This window comes from Sceloporus undulatus, chromosome 1 (assembly GCF_019175285.1).
Source record: "Sceloporus undulatus isolate JIND9_A2432 ecotype Alabama chromosome 1, SceUnd_v1.1, whole genome shotgun sequence".
Lineage (NCBI taxonomy): Eukaryota > Metazoa > Chordata > Lepidosauria > Squamata > Phrynosomatidae > Sceloporus > Sceloporus undulatus.
The window spans coordinates 151,735,462-151,762,317 of record NC_056522.1 but is presented as its reverse complement, the minus strand read 5'-3'; the positions used below and the strand labels follow the sequence as shown (position 1 = coordinate 151,762,317).

Sequence of the window (26,856 nt, the reverse complement as noted above, 5' to 3'; positions counted from 1 at the left end):
TCTGGACCCCAAGGACCCCCCCCCCCTTTGGCTACATCCCTGCTCGCTCGCTCTCTCTCTCACACACACACACATACTGCTGCTGCTGCTGCCCAACTGTTGCACTAAACTTCCTGCATTATTCTAAGTGATGTAAAGCTTTATTCTTAATTGTGGGTTGTAGTAAACATATTCTCTGTTGAAAGGGAATCGGATTTGGGGAAAAGATCTGAAAGTGCAACTCCATCATGTTGCATGGTCTCCAGATGGCAGAACTCTACTATTTGGAATGGCAAATGGAGAAATACACATCTATGACAAGCATGGGACTTTTATGGTAAGTTCAGAGATCTGGGCAATGTACTCTACTGCATAGTCTTGTGTGGTTCCCTGCCCAGTTGTTCACAGTTAGGTATATTTCTGCATGATCTTCACTGCTGTAACCTGAAGTTGTTGATATTTTTTATTCTGCAATGACAACACTGTGCCTAAATGTCTTACCAATATATTCTTTATTATCTTGTATTGTTATTTGTTTTCTTTTTATACAAGATAAATTACTGCTCTTTAAAGTCTTCTTATCTTGATAGACCCATATCGATTCTTCCTTGTCTTCTTAAAATTTCAAAGAACTCACTTTTCTTCTAAAATAAAAGACCCTTACTCTCCGATCTGTATTAAACAACTACATATTAAGCTAACAGACATAGATAAAGCAAGATACAACTGTTCATCGAAAGCTACCAATTTTCCCATCTATCTTATTAAAGTATAATACATATATAACTCTCCAATTCTCGGTTCCTATCCTGTCTTACTGTATCTTAAGCAGGAGACTCATTATTTCTTCTACTCCCCTGCATTCACCAAAAATATAAACAGACAGAATAAAGGAGAAGCTTAGTACTGTATCTTCATTATATTATTATCCAATCAAAAGAGAAGTCATGCCTCAATAAGGTTTAGGTTCAGATCCCATTCCTTTTCTCACCTGATTAAAACCTTTTTCCAATCGTCTTCCCTTTTAGTCATATTACAGTCTTGAACATTATAAGATAGTCTGCCTAATTCCCTGTATTCATTAATTTTCTGCATCCAGTTTACCCAAAATTGGGATTGCATCTGATTTCCACAATTTTGCTATTTCTGTTCTGGCTGCTGTCGCGAAATATAATATCATTCTCCAATATTGACCTTCGTTTTGAGATTTTAAAACCAATATCATATTTAATAAGTACAATTTGGGATTCATAGGGAATTTTATTCCAAATATTTGCTGAATTGACTCATGTACTAGCTTCCAGAATTTTTGTATTACCTCACAACGCCACCAGATATGAAAAAATGGTTCCCTTTTCACTATCGCATCTCCAGCATTTACCCTGTGTTGATTTGTATATATTTTTAATTTTCCATGGGGTATAATACCATCTATTCATTATTTTCATATGATTTTTTAAATACTGCGCGACCATAAATTTGTTTTTTCTATTCCAAGCATTTTGCCATTCTTCAATTTCAATTTTGCATCCCAGGTTGCAACGCCCATTTGACCATATACTCTTTCATGGCCTCTTATTCTAGGTTCCTATTTAATAGTAATTTGTAAAGTTTGGATATTTTTTTCTTATCAGATTGCCAAAATAGTTTGTCCAGTTCATTTGGATTATCTTCAATCCCTATTGTTCTTATATCTTCTAGATATCTTTGTTTTAGTTGGTAAAAATTAAACCACTGGATATTATAACATTCTTTATTTAGATCTTCCCTTGATTTTAGTTCCAGATTTCCTAATTGATCCTTCTTTAGTATATTATTATATGTGAGCCATTTTCCATTTCCTAACTTGCCTTAAACTTATGCCCTAAATGCCTTAAAAGCACTAGAGCTTGTCTGATTGTAGAAGCTAAGCAGGGTCAAACTTGATTGGTACTTGGATGGGAGGCCACCAATGAATACCAGGTAGCATGGGCTATATTTCAGAGGAAGAAACTGGCAAAACCACCTCTTGAGTATTCCTTACTTAAGAAAACCCTATGAAATCCATGGAGTCACCGTAAGTCAACAAGTGACTTGAAGGCACATCCTCACACACACTAACAAAACTGTTCTGCAGTCACCATAGGAAGTGAAGACATTATCAAGTTAAGTGTGGTTATCAGAGTAAATGCAGAAGCAGCTATTACAGCAAATGGTGAAGGTGATTTAACTGATTTAAATTTAAATACATTAAATTGTATTGCATGCACATACCATGCTTAATTGATTTGTGGATTGCAGCCAATGTGTGTAGGCAGATTTTTCATTTTTTTCTCATAGTACTTTTGTTACAAAAGCATTCCATACTTAGCTCCCCCGTAAGCAGAAAACTATGATATAATTGACTTTTAAAGAACATCTTATTTAATTTAAGCAGACACTGTCTCATCTACATTTGAACGTATTGCATTATTTGGGAGTAAATTTCATTTAACAGAAGGGGTTTTCCTTTCAAATGAACATGAAGAGGATCAGTAAAAACATGTTTGAATCACTTGTGTGATAGATTTGTTATGCTCATTTTACCTATATATATTAAATTATTATTTTAGATGAAAATGAAAATGAACTGTTTGGTGAATGTAACTGGAGCATTCAGCATTGCTGGAATACAGTGGTATCCTGGAACAGAGGGCTACGTTGAACAAGATTGTCCTTGTCTTGCTATTTGTTTTGACAATGGAAGATGCCAAATAATGAGACATGAGAATGATCAAAGTAAGCACCACCTTGGAATGCCTCTAAAGAAAGCCATACATTCAATTGCTTGAAAGTTCTGTACAGAGCTGATGTATGAAGCCATTATTCAGTCAAGTATCTGTGTGTGTTCTCCATGTCATGAAACTTACCAAATATATATTTTAACAACTAGATCCCGTCTTGATCGATGGTGCACTGAATGTTGTGAGTGTCCAGTGGAACCACTGTGGAAATGTGCTGGCTATTGCAGGCTTCCAGAAGAACGCCACACAAGAGAAAGATATAAATGTTGTGCAGTTCTACTCTCCATTTGGTGAGGTAAAGTCATATCTTTTGTTTTTCTGATTGACCCTCTGTACAGTGGTTGACCCAAATAAAGATTTTTGACTGAAACCAAAGTTCAGCAGTGATAGTAGCAGACAAGCTTTTCCGAAAGACATTTTGGGTATTTTCTAGGTTACGCTCTCATTGGGATGGAAGTGTGAGTAGTACTCCAAGAGGTATACGTAGCTAGTGTCCTATGTAAATAGCATCTTGGGCTGGAGGTGATTGGAGTTATAGGCCAGCACAAAAGGTAGGTGTCAGCCTAGGAAAATTTAAAATGTGACCTTGCTGTTAAGATGTATATTTTTGTTATGTTTGTAATACAGTTCAGTACATGATAGTGGAAAACATCATAAGTGACTAGAAACCTCTCCAAAAGGTTCTCTTTAGATCTAGTAGTTCAAATATTGCTTTGCTTATCCTTGTTAGATATGAATTTTATTTTCATCTTAGCATGTCAGTGTCACACCACCAGCTTTTCTACAACCAGATATGTGATTCCAATAGTAGTATCTCCTTTGTGTTACTTTGGGATTTCAAGATGAGTGGTGAAGAAAAAACCCAGCAATGTCAAAATAAAATGTATCTTTGCTTTACCTGAAGTGATGCATTCATTTTAAATGGCAGGTGTTACAGTGTAAGAATGACTTAGATAGTAACCAATTATGAAATGATTTACTACCTGTGACTGGAAAAATTATTCAAAAATGTAATTTTGTGAAATATGAGAAGGAAAATACAATCATAAGACTTTTCCCAAATCCTTTTATTACATTTTCAGGAGGACACAAACCTTCCCAAGTTTACTTTCTTTGAGTCATACCTGCATGTTACATTGAATGTACTATATTCAGTAATTCCTGAGTTGCAAATGACTAATAGTTTATAACCAATAACTATATGATGTCATTCCAGCATTTGCGTACACTAAAGGTTCCAGGCAAACAAATAGCAGCTCTCTCTTGGGAAGGAGGAGGCCTAAAAATAGGACTAGCTGTTGATCAATGTATTTATTTTGCAAATATTAGACCAGACTATAAGGTGAGTAACTATGGAAAACAGTTTCTATTGGTGGAATACCTAAAGTGTAGTTGCTAACTCTGTGAAAAGCCTGAAGTGCTGATATCAAAAAGAATATTACCTCTTGAATATGAAACAAGTCAAAAGAATAGTTTCTATTTTGAAAGGTGATGCAGGCTTGTAGAAAAGTCTTTTATAAGAAAGAGCAATGTGAAGGTCGCAAGAGATTGATAGGAGCTGGAAAGGACTAGGTGACAGCTATGGTTCCAGTTTGATTTCCATCATCCTGGATCATTTAAAACAGTAAAAATGTTTTCAAGAAAGATTGTATGTCTGTGTAGCTTTCAATAGTAGTATATATACCAAACAACATTTTTGTCACAAGGAATTCCTTATCCTCCTTTTGTGTTCCACTGCTGATGCTTTTAACTGTTACATATATACATAATACAGTTTGTGCATGTATATGTATGTGTGGATACAGAGAGAGCACACAATTGCAGTATTTAATAAGAAAACTGTTGATTTTGCTAAGTGCCTAGGAATCTAGGGTTATAACAGCTTGAATAAGGGAGGACTGCCCATACTTAAGACAAGTTGGATATGGAGAGGTATGGTGGGGAGGGAGTAGAATATTCAGGTAATAGGAAAGGGAACCCAGAAATGTAAAGCCTATCCCCCTTTCAGATCCAACCCCCTGACTGTGAGAGATCCAAATTGCCCTACTAGTACATTTGCTAATGGTTGTTTAATGCTAAGATGGTCCATGATGAAATAACTTTAGCCAATGATTTGAGGTGTGGTGGACCAATCCGAATGATCTTCTAGAGATCTGTGGATTCAGGTGCTTTCCTGAGATCCCTTGAGGAGTTTTTGGTTGGCATAGCTGGCGCTCCTGCTATATTTTCCCTTTTGAATGTGGAGATAACTTTGACAGGTGGCACAGTGGCTGTGAACCTCCTCCCAGCAGATCAGAATTTGTTTGAACTCTAGGAGGCAATGCTTCTCAGTTACTATTGTATTTTTGCCCTGCTGTCTCCACAGTGTGATGCCTCATTCAGTGGAGACCTGCTACAGATTGGTTGTGAAACTGTTGTGGATGCCACTCTTACGCTCCAAGAAAGCCAGGCTGATGCCTAGACATGTTTTCTGCAGCACAATGCAAAGACAACTGTATTCTCTCACAGATTCATAGGAGCAATACATAATCACTTTTTCTCCTAAAATCATGACTGATGTTTATGAGTGCTTAGTCTGTGGAGTATGTTTTCTGTAAGTTACTCTATACCATTAAGATTTGTTTCTTTCTTTCTTTAATTATTTTGTTACAGTGGGGTTACTGCACTAATACTGTGGTCTATGCATATACCCGACCTGATCGTCCAGAATACTGTGTGGTCTTCTGGGATATAAAAAACAATGAAAAGTATTTGAAATTTGTCAAGAGTCTGATCTCCATAACAACCTGTGGAGACTTCTGCATTTTGGCAACTAAAGCAGATGAAAATCAACTTCAGGTATAACGGGCTATCTTTATCTGAAGCACTCTGAATTATGAAATGGAATTTCTCGTTGACCTTAGTAGTTATTATAAAAGGTTCCCTCAAAATAGATTCATTTGCATCACAGAAAACACTTCCATTGACTTCCTCAGGCTCACTTCCCTCAGGCTTGCAGATGAGGATAGGGTACCTGTAGTGTGAAGACAAGAGGCCAAAAGTAGAACCAAGTGTGCTGTAGGCCAAATCTAGCCTCGGGCAGATGGTTTGCCAGTTCGCTTATACAGTATAATCTGCTACTGCTTCTACTTATTATTAATATTATTATCATTATTTCATATCCTGCTTTTTTCCAAGAATTGTATTCAAGGCAGCTTATAACTTATTAAAAACTATGCAAAAGTATAATTGAAAAATATTATAACACTTAAAGAATTTATAAAGTTAAAAAAGCTATTAAAATTAATTACATGACTATATACAAACCAGGTAAATAGCACAGGACACTATTAAGAGCCTATCCCAGTCCTTTTCTAAAAGCCTGATGGCATAAAAATGCTTTGACTTACTGGAGAAAATCCAACAAGGAGTGAGGCATCCTAGCCTCCCTAAGGAGGGAGTTCTAAAACCTGGAAGCAGCCACTAAGAAGGCCCTCTCTGTTGGGATAGGATACATTATTATGACTATTATCAAGCAGGGCTGGGGAACCTTTTCTTTATTTCTGCATATAGTGACATAAAGAAGTTAATTCTAAGGAACACGACATCTCTTGATGCCCAGAACACGATTTTTTGTTATTAAATTGGATACAGCAAGGAAATATTTTCAAAAGAGTCTCACTGTAATGCAGTCACTAAATAAAAGGAGTATGAGGAAATGATAGCATTTCATTCAACACTCTTAATATCTTGGGAGCCTGTCTCTTACTTTTCGATATTGTGTATGTTTAGTTGAATTGGTAGTGATTTTGTTTGGAGTGGATTCATTTTTCCCATATCTCTTATACAATGCTTGCAAAGGAGGAACATGAGACAGAAACTATTGGCGCAATGGTAAATCATTTATTTTAATGTTCCCATAACTAGTGGTTTGATCATGGTATGATACTGTTTGATTTACCTTTTGTGTATGTTATGTTTTATTGCCATCTGTTTGTTACTAATGTTTCATTTAGTTGTAATTTCACTGCATCTTTATTCTCTGCTACTCTCTAGAAAGTACATCTGAGCTTTCTAGAAAGATTTATAAATAAATGAAGTATTTGGCTTGATTCCGTGAGCGGAATAATATGTCTTTTCACATGAGGAGCAAAAGAGGGTTGCCTATCCCACTCTTTCACAGTTCATTCATGCGTCCACACATGCACACATTTTAATTTTATTTAGAACCACCTTTCATAACACAAAAATATGTATATCACAGAGTCATTTGCAGGAAAAATTATAAGCAACCACATATAATAAAACAACAAGGCAAATACAAACAATAATAGTGTTTAGAAATACAAGGATATGCAATAAAATTAGCATTTTAAAAGAATGCAAATATAAGCCGAGGAAAATTGGAAGATTTTTGCCTAATACCAACAGAGTGCCACTGCTTTCCCTAATCAATCTCTGCTTTATTTCTGCTGATGGGAATACCTACAGAAGGCCCTCACTAGTAAATTTCTACATCTTGGCAGATTGGTAGGGGAGTCCGTGTTCCTTAACAGACTCATAGAAAGTTTTAAATGGGGAGGGTCAGTGTGTGTTTACCCCATGTGAGTTGAGTATTGTGATATTGTGACTTACCGGTAAACATTTATTTCTTACTCTTTGAAAATGCCCCTCTTGTTTCTACTCCTTTTTAATGCACAGTCCTTGTTTATTTCTCTTGTAACACTGGCCAAGCTATATCTTGGGACGCGAACTAAAAATTGATGCTTTATATGAAGAATAATCCATGCCGGATTTTTCAAATGTAATGAAAGGCGTCCTCTTTCTAAACAATTTAAATAGCAATTTGTTTTTCATTTTTTTAAAAAAATGAGGCATTGTTAATGTACAGATATCTAATGGTAAAAGGAATTGTTAATGTACAGATATCTAATGGTAAAATACAGATCATTTGAAAGAAGGTATTGCAAGTTGAAAATCTATGTGTGCCATTGGTAAGTCTACTTCAGTCTTGCCATATAAGTGTACAATAGTGTGCTTCCTGGGAGAAATACAGTTAGCCTTCCCTATCCATGGGATAGACACTATATATAATTTTCCCAAAAGCAAATCTTGGTTTTGCCATTTTATACGAGGGGGCACCATTTTATTAGACCAAGGGCTCACTGAATAGCCCTTCTCCCTCTGCAAGGAGACAGAAGTCCACCTGCAGAGAAGGTGGCCTGGTTTCATAAACTTCCTTCTTGAAGTTGTGGGAAGGTCTGTAACTAATGCTTCTGAGAAGTTTCGGTTCCTAACGTCCAAGAGGACATCAAGAAGGTCTTTAGGAAGATTCAAAAATGTAATGTTTCTAAAAAAAACAAAAAACCCCATTCCTGTGCAGTAGGGTCAAAGTACACCAGCCTTAGAGTATGGAAAAACCTGTTTTTTAGATCACAGCTTTAATCTTTTAATTCCAGAACGCTCCAGCCAGCAAGGGGGATTCTTGAAATTGTCATGGAAAAAACAACCCATAGTTTATTTCCAGATTCTAACCAGCCCTGGCTCTGGTGCAATTCCTCTTTTGTTTCTCCCTCCTCAATAGCACTGTTTTGTCCATGAAAGCACCAAGGCTTTCCTCTCCCCCCCCCCCCAATTAGGTAGTATAAATGAAGTTGCTTGGTAGCATTCAATAGCACATTGCTTTATTCTTTGTCTTCCCATAAGTATAAAAAAAATATGAAAAGAAGTGGTTTCTTGCTCATGGTGAATACAGTATCTATGTTGTTACTAATGAAAGATGTTTCCCTGCTGCTGCTGCTTCTAAAGATAAGAACTACTGTATTATTTTGTTTTCTAATTTTAAATCTCTGACATATTTTCTTACCTAATCCATATATGTTGAGTTTTTAGATTGCAATATAGCATTTTGGATGTTCCTTTTGACAAATATATGTGTTTTTATTTTTTCTATAGTACGTCCTTGTACTTTGCAATTCCATTGGTACTCCTTTGGATCCAAAATATATTGACATTGGTAAGAATATGTTCATTCTTTATGCTTTTTGTTTTCAGATTATTTTGCACTGTAATGGCTGATCAAACTGCCAAATAACAGTTACTTTGCAGAGTAGTCAAAATGTTTTTGTTGTGAATGTCCTATAACATTTTCAAATTATAAACTGTCATTGACTGCTAAATCCACTTGTTCTTTTAAAAAAATGACACAGTATATGCCAGTAAGTAGTAAGAAATGTTCAGTATAAATTATTTTACTGAAAATATAAAAAACAGCATGAACAAATGAATAATACTTTGTACTTCAAGATGCTACGTATACCTGATCACAGTATTCCACATGCTACTATTGCAACAGTCTTTAATACAGACCAACATTTTTAAACCCTTTTGTAAAATGAAGGGCTGAGACTAAGAGATGGTAGTTAGCTTAATGAGCACCAGCAGACTGGTCAGGGAGGGGATGCTTCATGCCACCATTTCAACATGAGAAGCCTCTCCTATCCGGAGCACAAGCTGCCCATGTTTAATTAATCCCTGGCTGAGATGAGATACGAAACTTTGATCTTCTAGATCACAGCTCAGTCCCCTAGTTCCTAAACTGTACCAAAATATCTGTTTATATGCCAGTGATATAAGCATACAGAGTTCTTAACTTTTGCTGATCTTTTAAAGAGCTCATAGAACTATACTTACCAGACCAATGTGGAATCTTTCTAACTTTCCCTAATATTTTAAGGCTATTTTATTCATGTAGTTTAAATTTTCAAAATTGCTTATTTCCAAAGTCCAGAAAAGTATTTGAGCCATATTCCCAAACTGACTTTCCAACACAAGTCTCAATTATTTTTAATGATGCGCTTGTATACAGGCTCATTAAAAGCCAATATTTGCTCATTTCTATAGGAAGAATATAAATGTATTTCACATGCTAGTTGCTTCTAGCAACTGAGCTTTTTAGGTAGTACAAACACAATTCCCTCTTGATGTTTTGATTTCAGAGTTCTCTAGCTGGTTTGTTATTTGATCTCCTGTGGATATTAAAGTGTTTTCAAAATACATGACAGTTCCAAATTGTTATGTATTTTCAAAATACATGACAGTTCCAAAGCTGGCCATCAGTCTTAACAGCAGATCAAAAAAGGGACTCAAATATCAAAGCTTCTTATTAATTACTGTAGCATTACACTTATCTTTCATTAACTCATACACAATAGCTTAAAAACAGTAGTCTAGAGATGCAAAATTTTCCACTAAGATAATTTTCCATTATTAGAAATGCTTGCTATACATTCTAAAATTAATTTGTAACAATGAATGTCAAACTGGATAATTTAAATGGACAGAATAATACTCATATCAAAATTCAACATTATAAGCAACTTTTTAAAGGTAACTATCTGTGTGTGAGGTATATACATTTTGACGCATGAATTTTCAGGAATGCAGGAAGTTTTTAAAAAGAATGTTTCCTGTCCTCTCTTCCCCACTGCAGCCATCAACATCTCTTCAAAGATTCAGGGATTAGTATGTTGTTTGTTTTCGTAATAGCAGAAGAAATGTAGTACAGTATACCCTTAATTTAAAAGGCTTCATGTGTCACACATTACACCATTAGTCCCACTATACACTATTTGTCTTTAACCCAAAGATAAAGAGAGTGGAAGCAAAAGAAGAAATGAAGTAATACAAGATAATTAAGCCAGGTGTGCAGTATAGGTTTTCTAACATCAGTCTTGCATAATATTCTGCATTACTTCTCATGGTCACTATAGACCTATGCAGGTGTCCACATGCACACATGTAGGTCTAAACTGGGAACAAGAATGTGGGTACATGCTCTCAAACATACCGTAATCTAGCAGTGGCTCTATAACCATCTTCAGAGCCCTATAAAGACCTTCATATTCAATGTGCAGAAATCCACGGAGCTACAAGCACATGTCATCATTTGAGACAGGGCTTACACAATGTGGCCATCCCCAGATTAGTCCTGTACATAAACATGTGAAGATGTATACAAGGCTTTTCTCTGTTTCACTTCTAATATAGCTTTACATTCCTTTTGTGTTATTTATCATTACAATTCAGAATCTGATTGTTGGGGTATGTTGATTGTTTGCTTGTTTTATTTTTTTAATCCCACAAAATGCTCTTGAAACGTATAGTTCGATACAGGGATATTGCAACTGTTTGCAGACTTGAGAATTATGAAAGATGCATAAATTTTCCCTTCTTTCAAGAGCTTCGCATCTAAAAATTAAGTGATCTATTCCACACAAAAGCAAGCAAGATGGTATATTTGCACTGAAGTGAATGGCATAACAGGTACATGAGGTGTGCATGTCTCTGATATAAAGAGATCCAGTGACATCTTGCACCATGCAAAATGAGTTTATATCAAACCATTTAATGGGTCTGTTCAAACTGTGTTTATTTTTTGGATTTTATAATAGCACCATTGTTTGTTACGATGAATAAAACCCAAGTGATAGCAGCTTCAAAAGAAGCATTTTATATCTGGCAGTATCGTGTAGACAAGAAGCTCACAGCAATGGAAATTAACCAGGTGGCAAGGACTAGAAAAGAAGGCAAAGAGAGGTTTGTTTCCTGACTTTGTAGTTTCTTTTCCTGAATTGCTTAGTTCCTACCAATCTCTTTAATATTTAGTTTATAAGCACAAGTTGTCATGCCTCCCTCCAGGATAGCAACAGTACAAGTATATTTGGAGAGGGGCTCAGCACACCTTCAGCTCAGTTGGTGTTACCTCTGCCATTTTCCCTTAATAATCAGCTTGCCTAGATAAGATAAGGCACCAAACACTCAAGAGCCTCTAGAAGCAACATTTGAAACCCACTCTCTGGCGTGAACATCCAGGCCAGCTCAGAGACTGTGTCCTGCTTTATGGATACTTAGAACTGGATCATGGCTACTCTTTTGTGCCTCCCTTTCCCTGTATTGGTTTTCCCAGTTACTGACTGATTCCTTGGCTTCTTGAACTTTGGACTGCAGATTATGTCTCTCTTCTCCCTGTGAAGTACAACACAAGTATTAGTCACATTCCTAGAAATGGGGGCAATTAATTTTTATGATGCTACTTTTCTGCCACAATTTTCACACACCCCTATAATCAGTCAGTGTCATTTGAATTTTTCTTTTCTGCCAAAAGAACTGTCCCTCCACCTAAAATTAACATTATCCTACTGCTCAACTTCTAAGGTGATAGAACGTTCTACCCACCCACCCCCATAGGTCTGAAAACCAGCTACAGATATTTTCCAAGACTTCTGGGTCAGGTTTCAGGGTGTGGGGTGGTGGTGGAAAGAGGAGTGGATCAAATATGTCAGTGTAAAGAAATTCATGGAAGGAAATTCACCCCATATTTTTCCTTCTAGTAATTGCAATGGGAAGGAGAGACCAGAATAATTTTTCTTCCATAAATCAAGTTATGTTAGATTACACCTTTTTAGAAAAAAGATACTAGTTTAAAGAATAATACTTGCAGCTCAAAACTGCTTTGCTTTAAAAATTTCTTCCAGTCAGATGATATTATTTCTTTTCAGAACAGCAGGTAATACTTCCATTCGTCTTTGGCTGCAATATTTATTTGTTTTCTTTCAGGATTTATCATGTAGATGATAGCCCTTCTGGAGCAGGTGATGGAATCCTTGACTATGCTAAAGTCCTACAAGTAAGCTCTGGAATTATACTATACTTTGATGTAACAATAAATATATTTTAAGGACTGCTTTCACTTTGGAATGTGTATTTTGCTAGTGGTTTTGCTCTGCAATTGTATTGGAGGAGGTGACTAATTTTGGTGATTAAACTAATGTCATTTACGTGTTTTCAGGGAACAAGGGATCCAATCTGTACAATAACAGCATCTGATAAGATACTTATTATTGTAAGTACCAAAAATGAAATATATTTTGCAATATTTTTATTATGCTTTTGAAGCACAGTGACTTTCTTTATTCACATAAGTCAGATTTATAGTTAGATGATATTCCAGTGACATGTAAGACACCAAGTGTTCTCAACAATATCAGAGTGTAATGTCATATGGCTTCTGGCTCTGTTTCCTTGATGGAACAACAGCAGAGCAGTGCATGTCGTAAGGAATACCTATGTCTAACAGTCCTGTCTAGCAGGCATTCCTGCTGCTGCAGCCATTTCTCTCAGTAGACAATATCTCCTTTTCTTTTTCTTATCACTCTCAGAACTATAAAAAAACCTGTTTTTCAAAAATATTCCCCATCATCCTGCCACTACTATTGCTTCACTGGTTCCAGAGCAGTAATTTCTTTATGTTTCTGTAAGTAATACATGTATAAGCAATGGAGTGTTCCATTCACTACATATTGCTATGTAAGGTTTAGTACGGATTGTGATCAGAGCAGTTTTGAACATAGTATCTGAAAGCAGAAAGTCAGAGTAGTCAAATATAATAGGATAATAATATTTTGGTACCATATTTGAATCAGTACTATATCTGTGGGCAGAAAAGGTAATGGTCACATGACTTTGTACAATTATATATAAAGAAGAAAATGAGTGGGATGACATTCTGCAGTGGAAAAGATGCCAGTGAAATCGTGATATGCAATGAAAACAGATGGTAGTTTTGGAAACATTAAAGTAAGACAGTTTGGGATTTCAACTGAGTTCATTTTGTCTGTTAAACCGATATCAAGCAGCAAGACAACAAATAATCAGGCATGGGATCATTAACCTGGAGAAAGTGACACATCGTTCAGTCCGGTGCTTTAGCCACATAAATGTCTAGTCTTACACATCTTTCTCCTAGTGCAGAAAAATGCAGTTCAGAAATTCAGAGGTAGAACTATAAATCATTTCCATTCACATGGAGGTCATAGTGGAAGCCCTATAGAGAGAATTATTGACACAATCAGGCCATCACATCTAAGAGTAAGAAGCTGAAATATACACAAGTCTTCTGTCAACACCCACAGTCCTTTCTCTTCTCATTTTGCAGCATACAGCAAGCAAATCAAAAGTCTCTAATTTCACTACAGTATACCACTTCATCAAAACCAATATAAATGCCCAAGTTGATGTGCTTTCCTTACCTCTTCTGGTTCTTCCTGTTAGAAGTCATTTTTATTAGCCTAACCTATAAAGAACATTGTCTTAAACATTTGCTATTAGGAAGGGAAGAATGCTCTCACTGCCTCAATGAAAAAGTTGTTTGTTTTCTAGGGACGAGAATCTGGCACCATTCAGAGTTACAGGCTTCCTAATGTTGGCTTAATTCGAAAGTATCTTCTAAACTGTCGACCTTATCAACTGTCCCTGAATTGCACATCCAGGTAAGGCATGATAAAATAGCTTCTCAATTTTGATTGACAGATCTTATAAATTGAGGCACTTTTAGTTGTTGTTGCATGCATCAAATAATTTTCAACTTATGGCAACCCCAAATTGGGGTTTTCTTGGAAAGATTTGTTCAAAGGGGGTTTGGAATTGCTTTCCTCTCAGGCTGAGCAAGTGTGATACCATGGGCAGCCAAAAAGACAAATAACTTAAAACAAATCAAGTGTGAACTCTCCTGGAAGCCAAGATGATGAAACTGAGGCTGCCATACTTCGTTCACATCATGAGAAGGCATTAGAAAATACAATAATGCTAGGTAAGATAGACGGTTACAGAAAAAGAGGAAGACCAAATGCCAAATGGCTAGATTCAGTCAGGACAGTCATGGATCAGAATCTACAGGAGGGATAGGCAGTCTTGGAGATGTCTCATCTACAGGTCACCATGAGTCAGAGCTGATTTGAAGGCAGTTAAGAACAGACAACATTATATTGTACTGAGGATTTAATATGTATTAGGCAAATGGGGAATGGAACAATAATCAGGGGAGAAGTTGTAGGTGGTGATGGGGAACGATGGAAGTTGGGATAAGTACTGCTCCTTTTGACACCAACTTTACAAAGGAAGCCCAAGTACTGCTTGTAAAACTGTTGGTGAAATTTTGAGAAAGGTCTTCACAGTATGTTATTTTATTTTTAATGTGTAGCACAGTTTTAATAGAACTGCTCTCCTGCCTTGTGTGTGTGTGTTTATCCTTCTTCTTTTACTCTGTTTCTAGTCGTCTTGCTATCATAAACATGTTAGGAATGCTGATTTTCTTTGACTTGGAGACTCGAGTAACAGATGCTTCAGGAAGCCAAGTGATAGGTGAACAACTCAAACTGGAACGCAAAGATGTTTGGGATATGAAATGGGCCAAAGATAATCCGGACCTATTTGCTATGATGGAGAAAACAAGAATGTATGTGTTCAGAAACCTGGATCCTGAGGTAAGAGCAATAAGCAATAACTATAAAGAGTATTTTAGCTGGACTAAAAGATGGACTCTGTCACTATTCTCTGTATCTTTTAGTAGCAGGGTGGGAAAGAAGGCAAATGACAACCGAATATGTGTATCTGCTTAGACATACACACAGCATTCTTCATCAGAAAAAGATTCTCAGAATAGCTAACAAAGATTAATACCACAACAGCCCTTTTCTTCAGGCATAAGAGGAGTAGAGAGAAGCAACTTAGAAATATTGTTTCAAACAGACAGGCCAAAATAAAGCTGCTTCGAGTCATTTTGGAGGTATGCTGTTTAAATGATGCATGTGTCCTAAGATGCTGGAAGCCATGCCAAAGCCACGCTCCAGTCCTAAGGACTGGACCACAGCTTCTGGCCTCTTAAGATGCATGTGTCATTTAAACAGCATACCTCCAAAGTGACCCGAAGCAGGTTTCTTTTGGCCTGTCTGTTCAGGCCCTTAGTTACAAAGGTCTAAATGAAGTGCCTGTGCTTGCTTGCTTGTTCCCTGTCTCTTGTGTACACACTCTCTCTCTCTGTCTCTCTGCCTTGCTTCTTTCAAAGTGCAAAGATATAGAGGGTCAAGTTACTTTCTTTGTCGTCTCTCGAGCATTTAAGTTACAGATGTAAAAAACACAGTAACATAGGATGATGGTTTTGGAAATCTGCAGTTTCTTTCTGTAGTTCTCTAACAAAGACGAAGAGCAGGACTGCAGAAGGATGCACAGATAGTTGGGTTCAGCTAAGGAGGCACGAGAGTCACTGATAATGTACCCCATGTCTGCAGTCTGTATTCTAATGTGGATATGAGAACACAACCCTATCACTCTCTAGTAAGCATTCGAAAGCACACACAGCCTAAGTGCTAAGTGCTAAGTGGAGCTTGCTTTTGAGTGAACAAGTGGTGCTCTGGTTTTAGTATGAGTAAGACCATTCATATATTCAGTCATATATTTATTGATAAATGATTATCAATTACACTGAATGGAAATGTGAACATGCAGCATAGGAGTGGAGTAAATGGTTTAGTACCTTGGAAAATTGAATCAAAATGACGCCAGGGGAAAGATCGCTATGTGTTAATTGTAGAGAATTCTATAAAGTTTTCCAGATGTTTTTGGGTAAAGCTCTTCTTGTTTAACTGTAATTAAATAAAATGCATTTATTAATAAACATTTTAGAAGATAAAGATAAGTCCTTTAACATGGATCTAAAGGGCCTTGCATTGTCTCTCCTTTTCAGGCCTTGTTTCTCAGTGCTGACCATTGCCCTTTTGCAAGCGCATACTGTATAACATAACAAACATTGCACACTGAGAGGGCTCTCTGGGTTCTAACCTTACCTAAGAGAACTAGGGAAACCAATCTATCATCAAATAATATTTATATGTCATATAGTGGTATAAAAAAGTATACCTATATTTCATATTCAAATTTATAAACAGGTTTTTATGGGAGGATTATAAAGAAGAACCTCAAATACAAAAAAAAAGTTTACACATATTAAATTACACATATTAAATTTATTTTAAGGAACCCATTCAAACATCTGGATACATTTGCAACTTTGAAGATTTAGAAATTAAATCAGTGTTATTGGACGACATATTTAAGGTAAATAATAATCTGTTCTTCTAAGAACATTTCCTCTTTGCAATTTTTAAAACAATTTTTCTTAAAAAAATAAATAAAAATGAACAGTAGCTAAAATAAGTTTATATTTGCATATTTTGTAGAATCCAGAACATCCAAATAAGGATGATATACTTAATTTTGAAATTAGATCACTACGAGATGCTCAAGCAATTCTTAAGGAAGCTGGGATTGCAGAGTCCACCCAATTCATTGAAGAAAACTCACATCCAAGACTCTGGTAAAATGTCACTTTTTTTGTTTATGTGTATTACAAATGCATTTATTCATATTAATTTTCTGGTTTAATTTCTGGGTTAATATGACAAATTTTTGTAGCAAAAATAATTAAATCAGTAGCCATCACATAGGAAAATAAACTAGCCAATGAGCAGTTTTAATAGAAGTTCCAAGAGCTGTTAGTTAAATATCTCACCTATGAAAGTCTGACTGCTTACTAAGTTTGAGGCAGCTTTAACTGCCTTGGCTCAGTGCTAGGGAATTCTGGGAACTGTAGTTTTGTGAGACATTAAGCCTACTTGGTCAGAGAGTTCTGGTGCTACAAAAAACTACAATTCCCAGGTTTCTCTTGCACTGAGCCAAGGCAGTTAAAACAGTCTCAAACTGGATTATTTCTGCAGTGTGTTTTGGAGTTCAGAATTTCTGTTTGTAAAACCATTCTGCAGCTGTCACAATTTTTGATCCACAGTGTGCTCTTTGCCCTGATCACAAACAGTCAGGATCCTTCAGGAAGCCAAATAAGCCCAGGGAGAGAGCGAATATATAAAAATCAGAGACAAAAGCTGTAGATTAAGCATCTTATTCATCACTGATGGGGCTATTTCCTGTTCCCTGGAAGCCAGGAGGGTTATGAGAAACATTTAGGCTGTTTCCCCTGCCACCAACTGAAGCACCAAAGAGCAGCAACCTAGTTTTCCTCTACAGTGGTACCCCGGGATACGAATTACCCAGCTTACGAATTTTTCGGGATACGAAAAAATCCCATAGGGATTTATTGTTTCGGCTTACGAAGGTTTTTTCGGGTTACGAAAAAACCTCGGCGCTATTTTCCGCCACCGGAGGGCAGCAGAGAGCTATTTTTTCCATTAGCGCCTATGGCAATTCAGGTTACGAAGGTTTTTCGGGTTACGAAATTAGCCGCGGAACGAATTAATTTCGTAACCCGAGGTACCACTGTATTAGCTTATTTGGAAAGATGTTAAACTGGGGCATGGATCCCTGCTAAGTCTAAAAACCCCAAAATATTGTCCCTCTGGGACAGGACAACCTGGATTTAGAAAACTGATGCCTCTTCCCACCACTAAGGATACATTGGAATTAAATGTCTCAGCAGGTCTCAGAGGGTGCTACTCGGGGACTGTAGCTCCAGTAAGAGGTACCTCACTTGTGGGGTTCCTCAGGGGGCTATTTTGTCCCCGATGTTATTTAACATCTATATGAAGCCGCTGGGTGAGATAATACGGAGTTATGGTGCTGGGTGTTATCAGTACGCTGATGACACCCAAATCTATTTCTCCGTATCTCGTTCGTCGGCCTCGAATTCCGATGGCATCTCTTCTCTCAATGAATGTCTTCAGGCGGTAATGGGCTGGATGAGGAAAAACAGATTGAAACTGAATCCAGACAAGACGGAGGTGCTCATGGTAGCGGCCCCGAAACCAAGAATTGGGTTGCAACCTCCAGTCCTGGATGGGGTCACACTCTCCTCCAGCGACTGTGTTCGCAGTCTGGGGGTGCTCCTTGACTCGTCGCTCCTGATGACAAATCAGGTAAATGCGACGGTCAGGAGTGCCTGTTATCAGCTTCGGCTGATACGCCAGCTGCGCCCTTTTCTGGAAGTAAGGGATCTCGAGACGGTTGTGCACGCACTGGTAACCTCACGCCTTGATTTCTGTAATGCACTCTACATGGGGCTACCCCTGTGCTTGACTCGGAAATTACAGCTGGTTCAAAACATGGCAGCCAGGCTTGTGTCAGGTACATCTAGGAGGGACCACATTACTCCGGTTTTGAGGTCCCTCCACTGGCTGCCTATCAGCTTCCGGGCCCAGTACAAGGTGTTGGTTATCACCTTTAAAGCCCTAAATGCCTTGGGTCCAAACTATCTTAGAGACCGCCTCCTCCCGTACAATCCTCCCCGCGCTCTCCGGTCCTCTGGGAGGAACTTACTGCAGCCTCTAAAATCTAGGCTTGCGGCAACCTCCCAGAGGGCATTCTCTGCTGTCGCCCCCAAACTCTGGAACGACCTGCCGGATGAGATCCGTCAGATAACATCATTAGACAGCTTTAAAATGCGGTCAAGATGGATCTCTTCCGGCAGGCCTTTCCAGATTAACCATCCCGGCCCAGGTTCCCAGGTTCCCTGATTCCCTCATTCCTCCCGTGGCCCCATCTTAGAGATGGTTGAGGATCAACAGAGGGATATCAGGGTTTTTAGTTTTAATTGCTGTTTTTATCCTTGATATTGTATTTTTAATATGTTATACTATTTAATACTGTCTTAAGGGGGGGGAGGGATAAAGTGTTTTTAATTGTCATATTTTATATTTTACTGTTGTTAACCGCCCGGATTGGTTTGCCAGAGGGCGGTATACAAATAAATATTATTATTATTATTATTATTATTATTATTATTATTATTATTAAAACATATTCCCATTCACCCTTTGTCAAAGAATCCAAAATTTAAGAATAGTTCACTGAGAGTCCACTTCCTCTCTCTCTCTCTCTCTCTCTCTCTCTCTCTCTCTCTCCCCTTTACAGGGGCAAATTGAGAAATAGGCAATCATTCTTTATAGTTCATAGAATCATAGAATCATAGAGTTGGAAGAGACCGCACGGGCCATCCAGTCCAACCCCCTGCCATGCAGGAAATCCAAATCAAAGCATCCCCAGCAGATGGCAATCTAGCCTCTGCTTAAAGACCTCCAAGGAAGGAGTTGTTGTGCGCCATTAAGTTGTTTCCAACTTAGGGTGATCTGACTTATGGTAAACCTATCATGAGTTTTTCTTGGCAATATTTACATGGGAGGAGGATTGCCATTGCCTTCCTCTTAGGCTGAGAGAGTGTGATTTGACTAAGGTTGCTCTGTGGGTTTGAGCTCTGGTTTTCTGGAATCCTAGTCCAGCATTCAGATCACTATCCCACACTGGCTGTCAGGTAATTATTATAGGAAGCACTATTCCCTTACCTGTACTCCATCTAGGAATGTGGACGAACACAAAAGCCTCTCTCTCCTTGCAAGAGTAGGTGTAGACAACAGTGCAGCTCTAGGAGTTCTCACCACTCTAGAAATTGATCTAAAGCTGACACATCTTTGCTACACAGAAGACTTTCTTCCCTCACATAGAAGGCGAGATCTAGCAGTTCCTCTGCTATGGAACTATGAAAGAAGTTGACATCCCTGTCTCTTAACAAAGCTGCTTGTTCTAGGCAAAACATGTGTTCTTTATTCAGGCGTCTGTTGGCTGAAACAGCCCTCCAGAGACTTGATCTCCATACTGCTGAGCAAGCATTTGTGCGCTACAAAAATTATCAAGGCATTAAGTTTGTAAAGCGTCTTCGAAATCTTCAAAGCGAATTACTGCGGCAAGCTGAAGTGGCTGTTTACTTTGGGAGATTTGAAGAGGCTGAAAGAATGTATTTGGATATGGACAGAAGGTAATTGCATAGCATTCCTTTGAACTACTAGGAAAATCCTAAGTGCATGGTAGCAACAGCTGATAGTGGAGAGAAGTGTTTCTCTTGAGTGGTTTGGTTTAGACGTTTGAGTACCGGACTAATCGCTCTTATTTCCCAAGTTGAAGTCCACAGTTCAAAAGTGGAAAACAAATATAATGATTGTTTGCATTATATAAAGAATTACAATGTTCAATATATTTCCAAATATAGGCTGGCAGCCTGTTAGTGACATGTGCAGGCATAACTGAGAGTTATGCCTCTATATGTACCCTTTTTGGTTATGGTGAATGGAAGGATTCAGTGCCTCCATCCAATACAGCTCCCTTCCCAAGCCACTTAACTGTTTTCTGACAGGATACTTTTGCCTGTGGTCATTCAACGGCCAAGGAAGGATGACAGGGAGGACAAGGGATAGCCACACAGCCAGCTGCCTCTGTTCCTATCCACAGAAGGGGGGGAGAGACCCATCCTTCTGGATCTCCCAGGAGTCCATCAGTGGGCTAGGAGGATGACATCTTCTTAGTGCTGCTGGTTGGAGAAACAGAGCCACGTGGCTACCTGGGTACCCATCATCTTCCCCTGGCTGCTTAGTGGCTGTGGGAAGACTGCAGATGAGTGCATCAAGTATTCAGGGAAGGAGAAAGACACATAGCTACACTTGGTGGAACTTTACAATCTGCCAGTGTGGGGCAGAATCTCAGCCATAATCTTAGTAATCTTTAAATCACTTCCATAAAGACAGGACACTAATTTTGCAAATAAGTGCTAAGGCTTAGCAATAGTAACTTGTCCAGTGACTTCATTGTTGGGGTAAGATTTCAGCCACAAAACCCTGATTCACAGTTCAGTCCTTTACCAAATTAACCATACTAGCTTTCAAGAATCTTAGAAGTAATTTTCTTTTGTGTCTGCTAAAGTTGTGTGTTTGTGATGACATTTGTAGAGAACTTGCTGTTGACTTGCGACTCAAGCTAGGAAATGGATTTCGAGTAGTGCAGCTGTTGCAGACAGGCTCAGGACATGGAGATGATAATCTTCTTGAGCAAGCACACAATGAAATTGGGGACTACTTTGCAGACAGACAGAAATGGTATGGACATAACTTGGAACCAGAAATGATTATAGGTGTCTCCTATAACATTAAACCTTCATATAATTTTATTTGTAATTTTAATAATTGTATTTGATTTGTAAGTGAAACAGAGAATTATTTCTTTTTAATAATTGAAGCAGAAACATTATCCACTGTTTTGTCACTTTGTCAGTTGTAACATTTATTTATTTTTTGCAGCATTGACATTAGCAGATTAAATAAATTGCCATTTTACAGAGTTGTACAGGTACTGTTCTGTGTCTGTAGCAAGGTGGTGATATCAACAGATTTTCAGACACTGATGCTCTCTACAGACCGGCCTCAAAGGCCGGTCTGGGGGGCAGAGTTGGGGCGTTGTGTCCAGATGACGCATGCCCTGACTCCACCCCCAGGGTGCCATGATGCTGCACACCACTCCACACGGCAGACAACATCATGATGCTCCTCCAGCACTGTGTCCATATGATGCAGCTCTGAAGGAGCGCTGTATAGCCACGCCACCGTGGCTTTTTGTAGCTCCTTTTCGCACCCTTGAAAGGCCTGATTGAGGCTGTGGCATGCAGCTGCTGCGGCCCTGATCTGGCGTGAAAAGGAGCGGTCTGTAAAGCCCCTTATTTCCGGTTTTCTTTTCTCTTTAGGGCAAATGCTGTTCCTTATTATGTACAAGGTAGAAATCATGAACGCTTATCTGAATGTTACTATATGCTGGAAGACTATCAGGCATTAGAGGATTTGGCTAACTCACTTCCAGAAAACAACAAGTTGCTTCCTGTAAGTACAAAAAGTTCCTCATTGTGATTATTCATTTTCAACTTTAGTCCTACACACACTTAGCTGGGGATAAATGAGATTGGGACTTACTGAGACATATGCAAGATTGTATTGTATCTACTTTGCTAAATAGGCAGAAATAAAGTTTTCCCTTTGGGTGAAAAAACCTTGATATTCCCCTTGATTTGATTCTAGTGAAAACATCTATGGAAAGATGACAGTCTTTTGCCACATGCCAAAATGATTCCCTTTTTGGAGTAATTCAGAATAATCTAGTGTCATTCAGTAGCTAGTCACTTACTATAGAAATGAGATCCTGGATTTTATTCATTCTAAACTATGTTTCAAGTTTTACAAAATAGTGACAGTGCATATACATCTTCAAGAATTTTATTTTCATCACATATGGTCTTTAAGACAAAAATAACCTTAGATGTAACCAGAGTTCTTTTAAATGCTAAATTTTCAAAATTTAAATGCCAAATTCAAGGCAAAAGAATGTCAACTGCAAGTAAGAAGAATGATGGGGGTGGTATAAAAGAAAGTGCCACACTGTACATCATAGAATAAAATAGCATATTCCAATTTACCTTTTGATCAGTATGTCAAAACTATGAACAGTAAAATATAGGAAAGATGCTAATGCTATTACAGTTTCCAATAGTTACGCTGTATGACAACATCTTGTTGCTGCATGCATCTGATAAGACTGATGCCTGTCACAGTAACCTGCACATGCCACAGTAAATGTGTAAATATTTAAGGTGCAAAATAACTCTATTGTTTTTATACTAATGATTAAGGGTGCCATTCTTCTAGAGATTAATGGTACCTTTGATGTCTCTTGCAGGATATAGCCCACAAGTTTGTTACTGTAGGTATGTGCGAACAAGCTGTAACAGCTTTCCTCAAATGTAACAGACCAAAGGATGCAGTAGATATCTGCGTAAATCTCAACCAGGTAAAAGTATAAGCCCAGCGCCGGGGATGCTGCATTGGAAATTTGTTCCATATTATTTCAGTGGTTAATTTTAATATAAATTTCTCTTTGCCCTTCTGACGATCATGTATCTGGTAGCCAAAAGACCTATTATAAAATAGCAACCTAGGGGTTTATATTGCAGCCTAGCAGTTTATATCCTCTGTACTGTGAGTCTGAGGGCCAAACCACAAATGATATAAGAGATCTGCAATTGAATCTCATAGTGTCTTTTTATTTTCCTAAAAGCAGTGAGTACATTGGGGATAAAATTTGGATCACGGCCATAGCATCCATTATTCTTTCCCTCTTTGCTGAGTCCCTGGTGTAAATCACACACATTCTGAAGCTGCTATTAACCAAACAAGGAAACACACAAGCACTAGTCAGAGAACAAACATGAGTAAGGAGCTCAGTCAGTGCTCTGGGAGATGAGATTCCTTGCTCTGTTTCACACTATTTCTTGGCTTGCATTCAATTGAATCCTGGGATTTGTAGAATTCTCTTTCAGGGAGCTCTAGTGCTATACTTGTGTAGTGTTAAAGAAATCCCAGAAACGGGTGTCCTGTCTCACATACAGTTTGGTCCTAAGAAGTAAATAGTAGCTGGATGAAGATAACACTTATTAAATATTTCCAAGGTTTGATCAGTTTTTCTTCTATTACAGCCACACTTAGCACAGATTTAAGAAAACATAAAATAGTGTTTATTATCATTTTATTTACTATTATATGTCTTTAGCAACATTGTCTTGGGTTTAAGTTGTTTCATACGCTCTTCAAGGGATTTGTGTTTACTCACAATCTGGCTACAAACCCCATCTCCAACAGCCATCCTACGTGAGCTCTTCTTAACTCAAGGAAGGATAGAATTCAAGCCATACTAAATACTGACTTGTTCAAGCGATTACAAAATGTATTAATGGGTCATTTCTTAAATAAGAACATAATTCCAGTTTCTAGTCCCAATTCAGTAGCTCCATTGAATCAACTGCTGAATCAGCACTTAAGTGAATAACATTAAGTGAACAGTAACTGATGTTAGGCCAAGATACTCAGTTGATCATCTGTGTGCAATAATTTAAACATAATTTAGAAAAGGAAAAATGGGCAGGATATGAGTGTACCGAAACAAAAACAATTTGATGCATACAGTTCAGTTTCTGCTGAACTGGTGTACTGAAGTAACAGTGTTACTTAAACTGTCATCATATTGTACAAGGGGTAAAGAATATTCATTCTGCCAAAAGCTCTGTCTATCAGGACTCCTTCAGTCCTGAACTAAAATTAAAACTTCAGCAGCAGACCACATTTATGCCCATGCTATTTTGCTAGTGCAAATATCAGTAGTTTTCTCTGCCAGGTCTGAATTCAGTAAATCAGTACAAATTGGGATTTATTGGTGGCCTTGAAATTCTAAGGCCTAAACTATTCTCTCCCATGAAGAACATACTTTAGCTCAAGATCCTAAGTTTTTATATTTTAACTCATATCTAATTGACTAATGGTTGTTGCCTTTTTTTCCAGTGGAGTAAAGCTGTTGAACTAGCTAAGCAACACAATATGAAAGAAATTGGTTCCCTTCTAGCTAGATATGCTTCTCAGTTACTGGAAAAGAACAAACCTCTTGATGCTGTTGAGTTGTATCGGAAAGCCAACTATTTTTTCGATGCTGCTAAGCTCATGTTCAAGGTATTGTTACACTCATGTATATGTACTGCATCTTTCAGCCAGTGAAGAAATTTAATATGTAGTAATGAGCTTCTTCTGATTATTCAAGCATGCACGTTTGTGTTTTCTCAAACAGTTTTTCTAGTTTGTATCAAAAAGGCAGTAATTTGAATTCTGGATGAAAGTGTTATGGGTTGCTCCCAACTAACCTAATGTGAGCATGAGGAATCTAAATGCTAGGGAATCCACTGTTCTCTGTACTCTGCTGCACTTGAAAAGCCTCCTGAGAGTCAGAGAACTCTTGGCAATGATGTGGCTGTTCAAGGAAAAGGAAATTGCTTAACGCACCTTGGATCTCAGTGGAGTCTAGTATAGCATCCATCAGCTGACTAGAGCCTATTGACTCCTTTAAACTACTTTGAAGTTTGGCTAACACCATTGGAGAACTGAGGCGGGTTACAGACGGGCAGGGGAGGACGTCTTGGAGGTGTATTCTGCTGAATGCGGAGCCTCCAGACGGCCCGCCCCGGGGGCGTGCTTCAGGTGTTGGAGCTTCCACACGGGGGGCAGTGAAGACGCCTCACCTGGGTCCGTTTCGGACCCGGAGCTTCCATACCGCCGCCTCGGAGGATGCTGCAAAAAGAGAGGCAGCTTCCTCACGGGCGGCCCAAACCGCGGCTTTTTTTTTCTTTTGCCGCATGAGAAGTGCGCAGCTTCGCAGCTACAGCGCTAAGCAGCGGCGGCAGAAAGCCTGTCTGCGCATTTAAAGCACCCAAGCCCCTTTAAACTTTTTCCCTGTGACTTTAAAGCTAGGCAGGAGTGGTGTGAGGTAGCAATGTCCAAACTCTGTCCTTCCAGGCGTTTGGACTTCATCTCCCAGAATCCTAGACCACAGGGCAAGGTGGCTGGGGATTCTGGGAGATGAAGTCCAAACGCCTGGAAGGACAGAGTTTGGAGATTGCTGCTTTGGGGACCAGTGAGCCAGGCATGGTGGTAGGAGAGAACAGGAAGGGTAGAATAGAGTAGATAGGGCTGGGAGGGAACACATGCCCTGGGAGGCGAAATGATGTCTTTATGGGACATCATGGGACCTAGTGCCTTGTCAGTGCTCCCTGCCCCTTGATCCCAGGCCCCCTCTAGTTGCCCTTTGCCTTTGGGGGCAAGTTTAGAGGGCATCAAAAGGTCTTGGGCACATTCAAGCTCCGGGGTCTCCTCCTCCTCCTCCACCAGCACAGGCTCTGCTCTGGCTGGTTGGCCCGCCAGGACCCTGACACGCTCCCCACTGGTGGCTAGTCTGTTGGGCCTGATGCTTCCATCACTTTTAATGAAAGCATACAGCTCCTTGTAAAAGGGCGGGGGGGGAGGGGCGCCCTTCGTAGTACTTTTTTTTTCCTTTGCCGGCTGGCGGATGCGCAGCTGCGCAGCGCTAAAGCAGCGGCGGCAGAAAGCCTATGTGCGCATTTAAAGTGCCCAAGCCCCTTTAAACTTTCCCCCACGCTCTGCCCAAAAACAATGTCTCCGCTGCCACCGCTGTCCCCCTGCCATCTCCCCTCACCTCCTTTGTACGTATGTCAATATTTACAGTTTTAGCGTTTTTTATTGTTAGGTGAAAATGGCAGAGGAATGTGTGTAGGGGTGCACTTTAAAGTCCAAACTTTCCAAGCAGCGCATGCGTACATGTTGCTCTAGGGTTAGGGTTAGGGTTACGAGGCTTAAAATGCGCCGCAGCTGTGCCTCAGCTTCCACAGCTTCATGGCAGCGGACGTTGCAATTAAAGCCTGACTGCAAACTGCGCATGTTCCAAGACCCCAACTCACTATGCGACGGAGCTTTTAAATGGGCAACTTAAAGTAGTGGCGTAGTAATTCTGGTGTACTGGTGCAGCAGCTCTCATGGCTTCTTCCACTTCTCGATATGTGTCAGCATTCAGGTAGGACTGCTCCAGTTTC

The 26,856-nt window shown here is 38.8% G+C and overlaps 1 protein-coding gene across 4 annotated transcripts in view; it reads left to right on the top strand.

Moving 5' to 3' along the window:
• The window catches only part of WDR35 (WD repeat domain 35), a 53,188-nt gene that overhangs the window by 19,783 nt on the left and 6,549 nt on the right, over positions 1 to 26,856 (top strand). For 2 of the 4 annotated variants that reach the window (XM_042446259.1, XM_042446257.1), the window contains 19 exons: positions 186 to 316; positions 2,571 to 2,736; positions 2,891 to 3,036; positions 3,958 to 4,083; positions 5,394 to 5,579; positions 6,582 to 6,614; positions 8,676 to 8,736; positions 11,174 to 11,318; positions 12,339 to 12,408; positions 12,571 to 12,624; positions 13,941 to 14,050; positions 14,833 to 15,043; positions 16,593 to 16,673; positions 16,796 to 16,932; positions 20,170 to 20,373; positions 21,338 to 21,484; positions 22,126 to 22,258; positions 23,109 to 23,219; positions 24,764 to 24,928. In XM_042446259.1, coding sequence (XP_042302193.1) covers positions 186 to 316; positions 2,571 to 2,736; positions 2,891 to 3,036; positions 3,958 to 4,083; positions 5,394 to 5,579; positions 6,582 to 6,614; positions 8,676 to 8,736; positions 11,174 to 11,318; positions 12,339 to 12,408; positions 12,571 to 12,624; positions 13,941 to 14,050; positions 14,833 to 15,043; positions 16,593 to 16,673; positions 16,796 to 16,932; positions 20,170 to 20,373; positions 21,338 to 21,484; positions 22,126 to 22,258; positions 23,109 to 23,219; positions 24,764 to 24,928 — 2,417 coding nt within the window. The remainder of the gene's footprint in view (positions 1 to 185; positions 317 to 2,570; positions 2,737 to 2,890; positions 3,037 to 3,957; positions 4,084 to 5,393; positions 5,580 to 6,581; positions 6,615 to 8,675; positions 8,737 to 11,173; positions 11,319 to 12,338; positions 12,409 to 12,570; positions 12,625 to 13,940; positions 14,051 to 14,832; positions 15,044 to 16,592; positions 16,674 to 16,795; positions 16,933 to 20,169; positions 20,374 to 21,337; positions 21,485 to 22,125; positions 22,259 to 23,108; positions 23,220 to 24,763; positions 24,929 to 26,856) is intronic. The other 2 variants (XM_042446260.1, XM_042446258.1) reach the window with 1 other exon arrangement.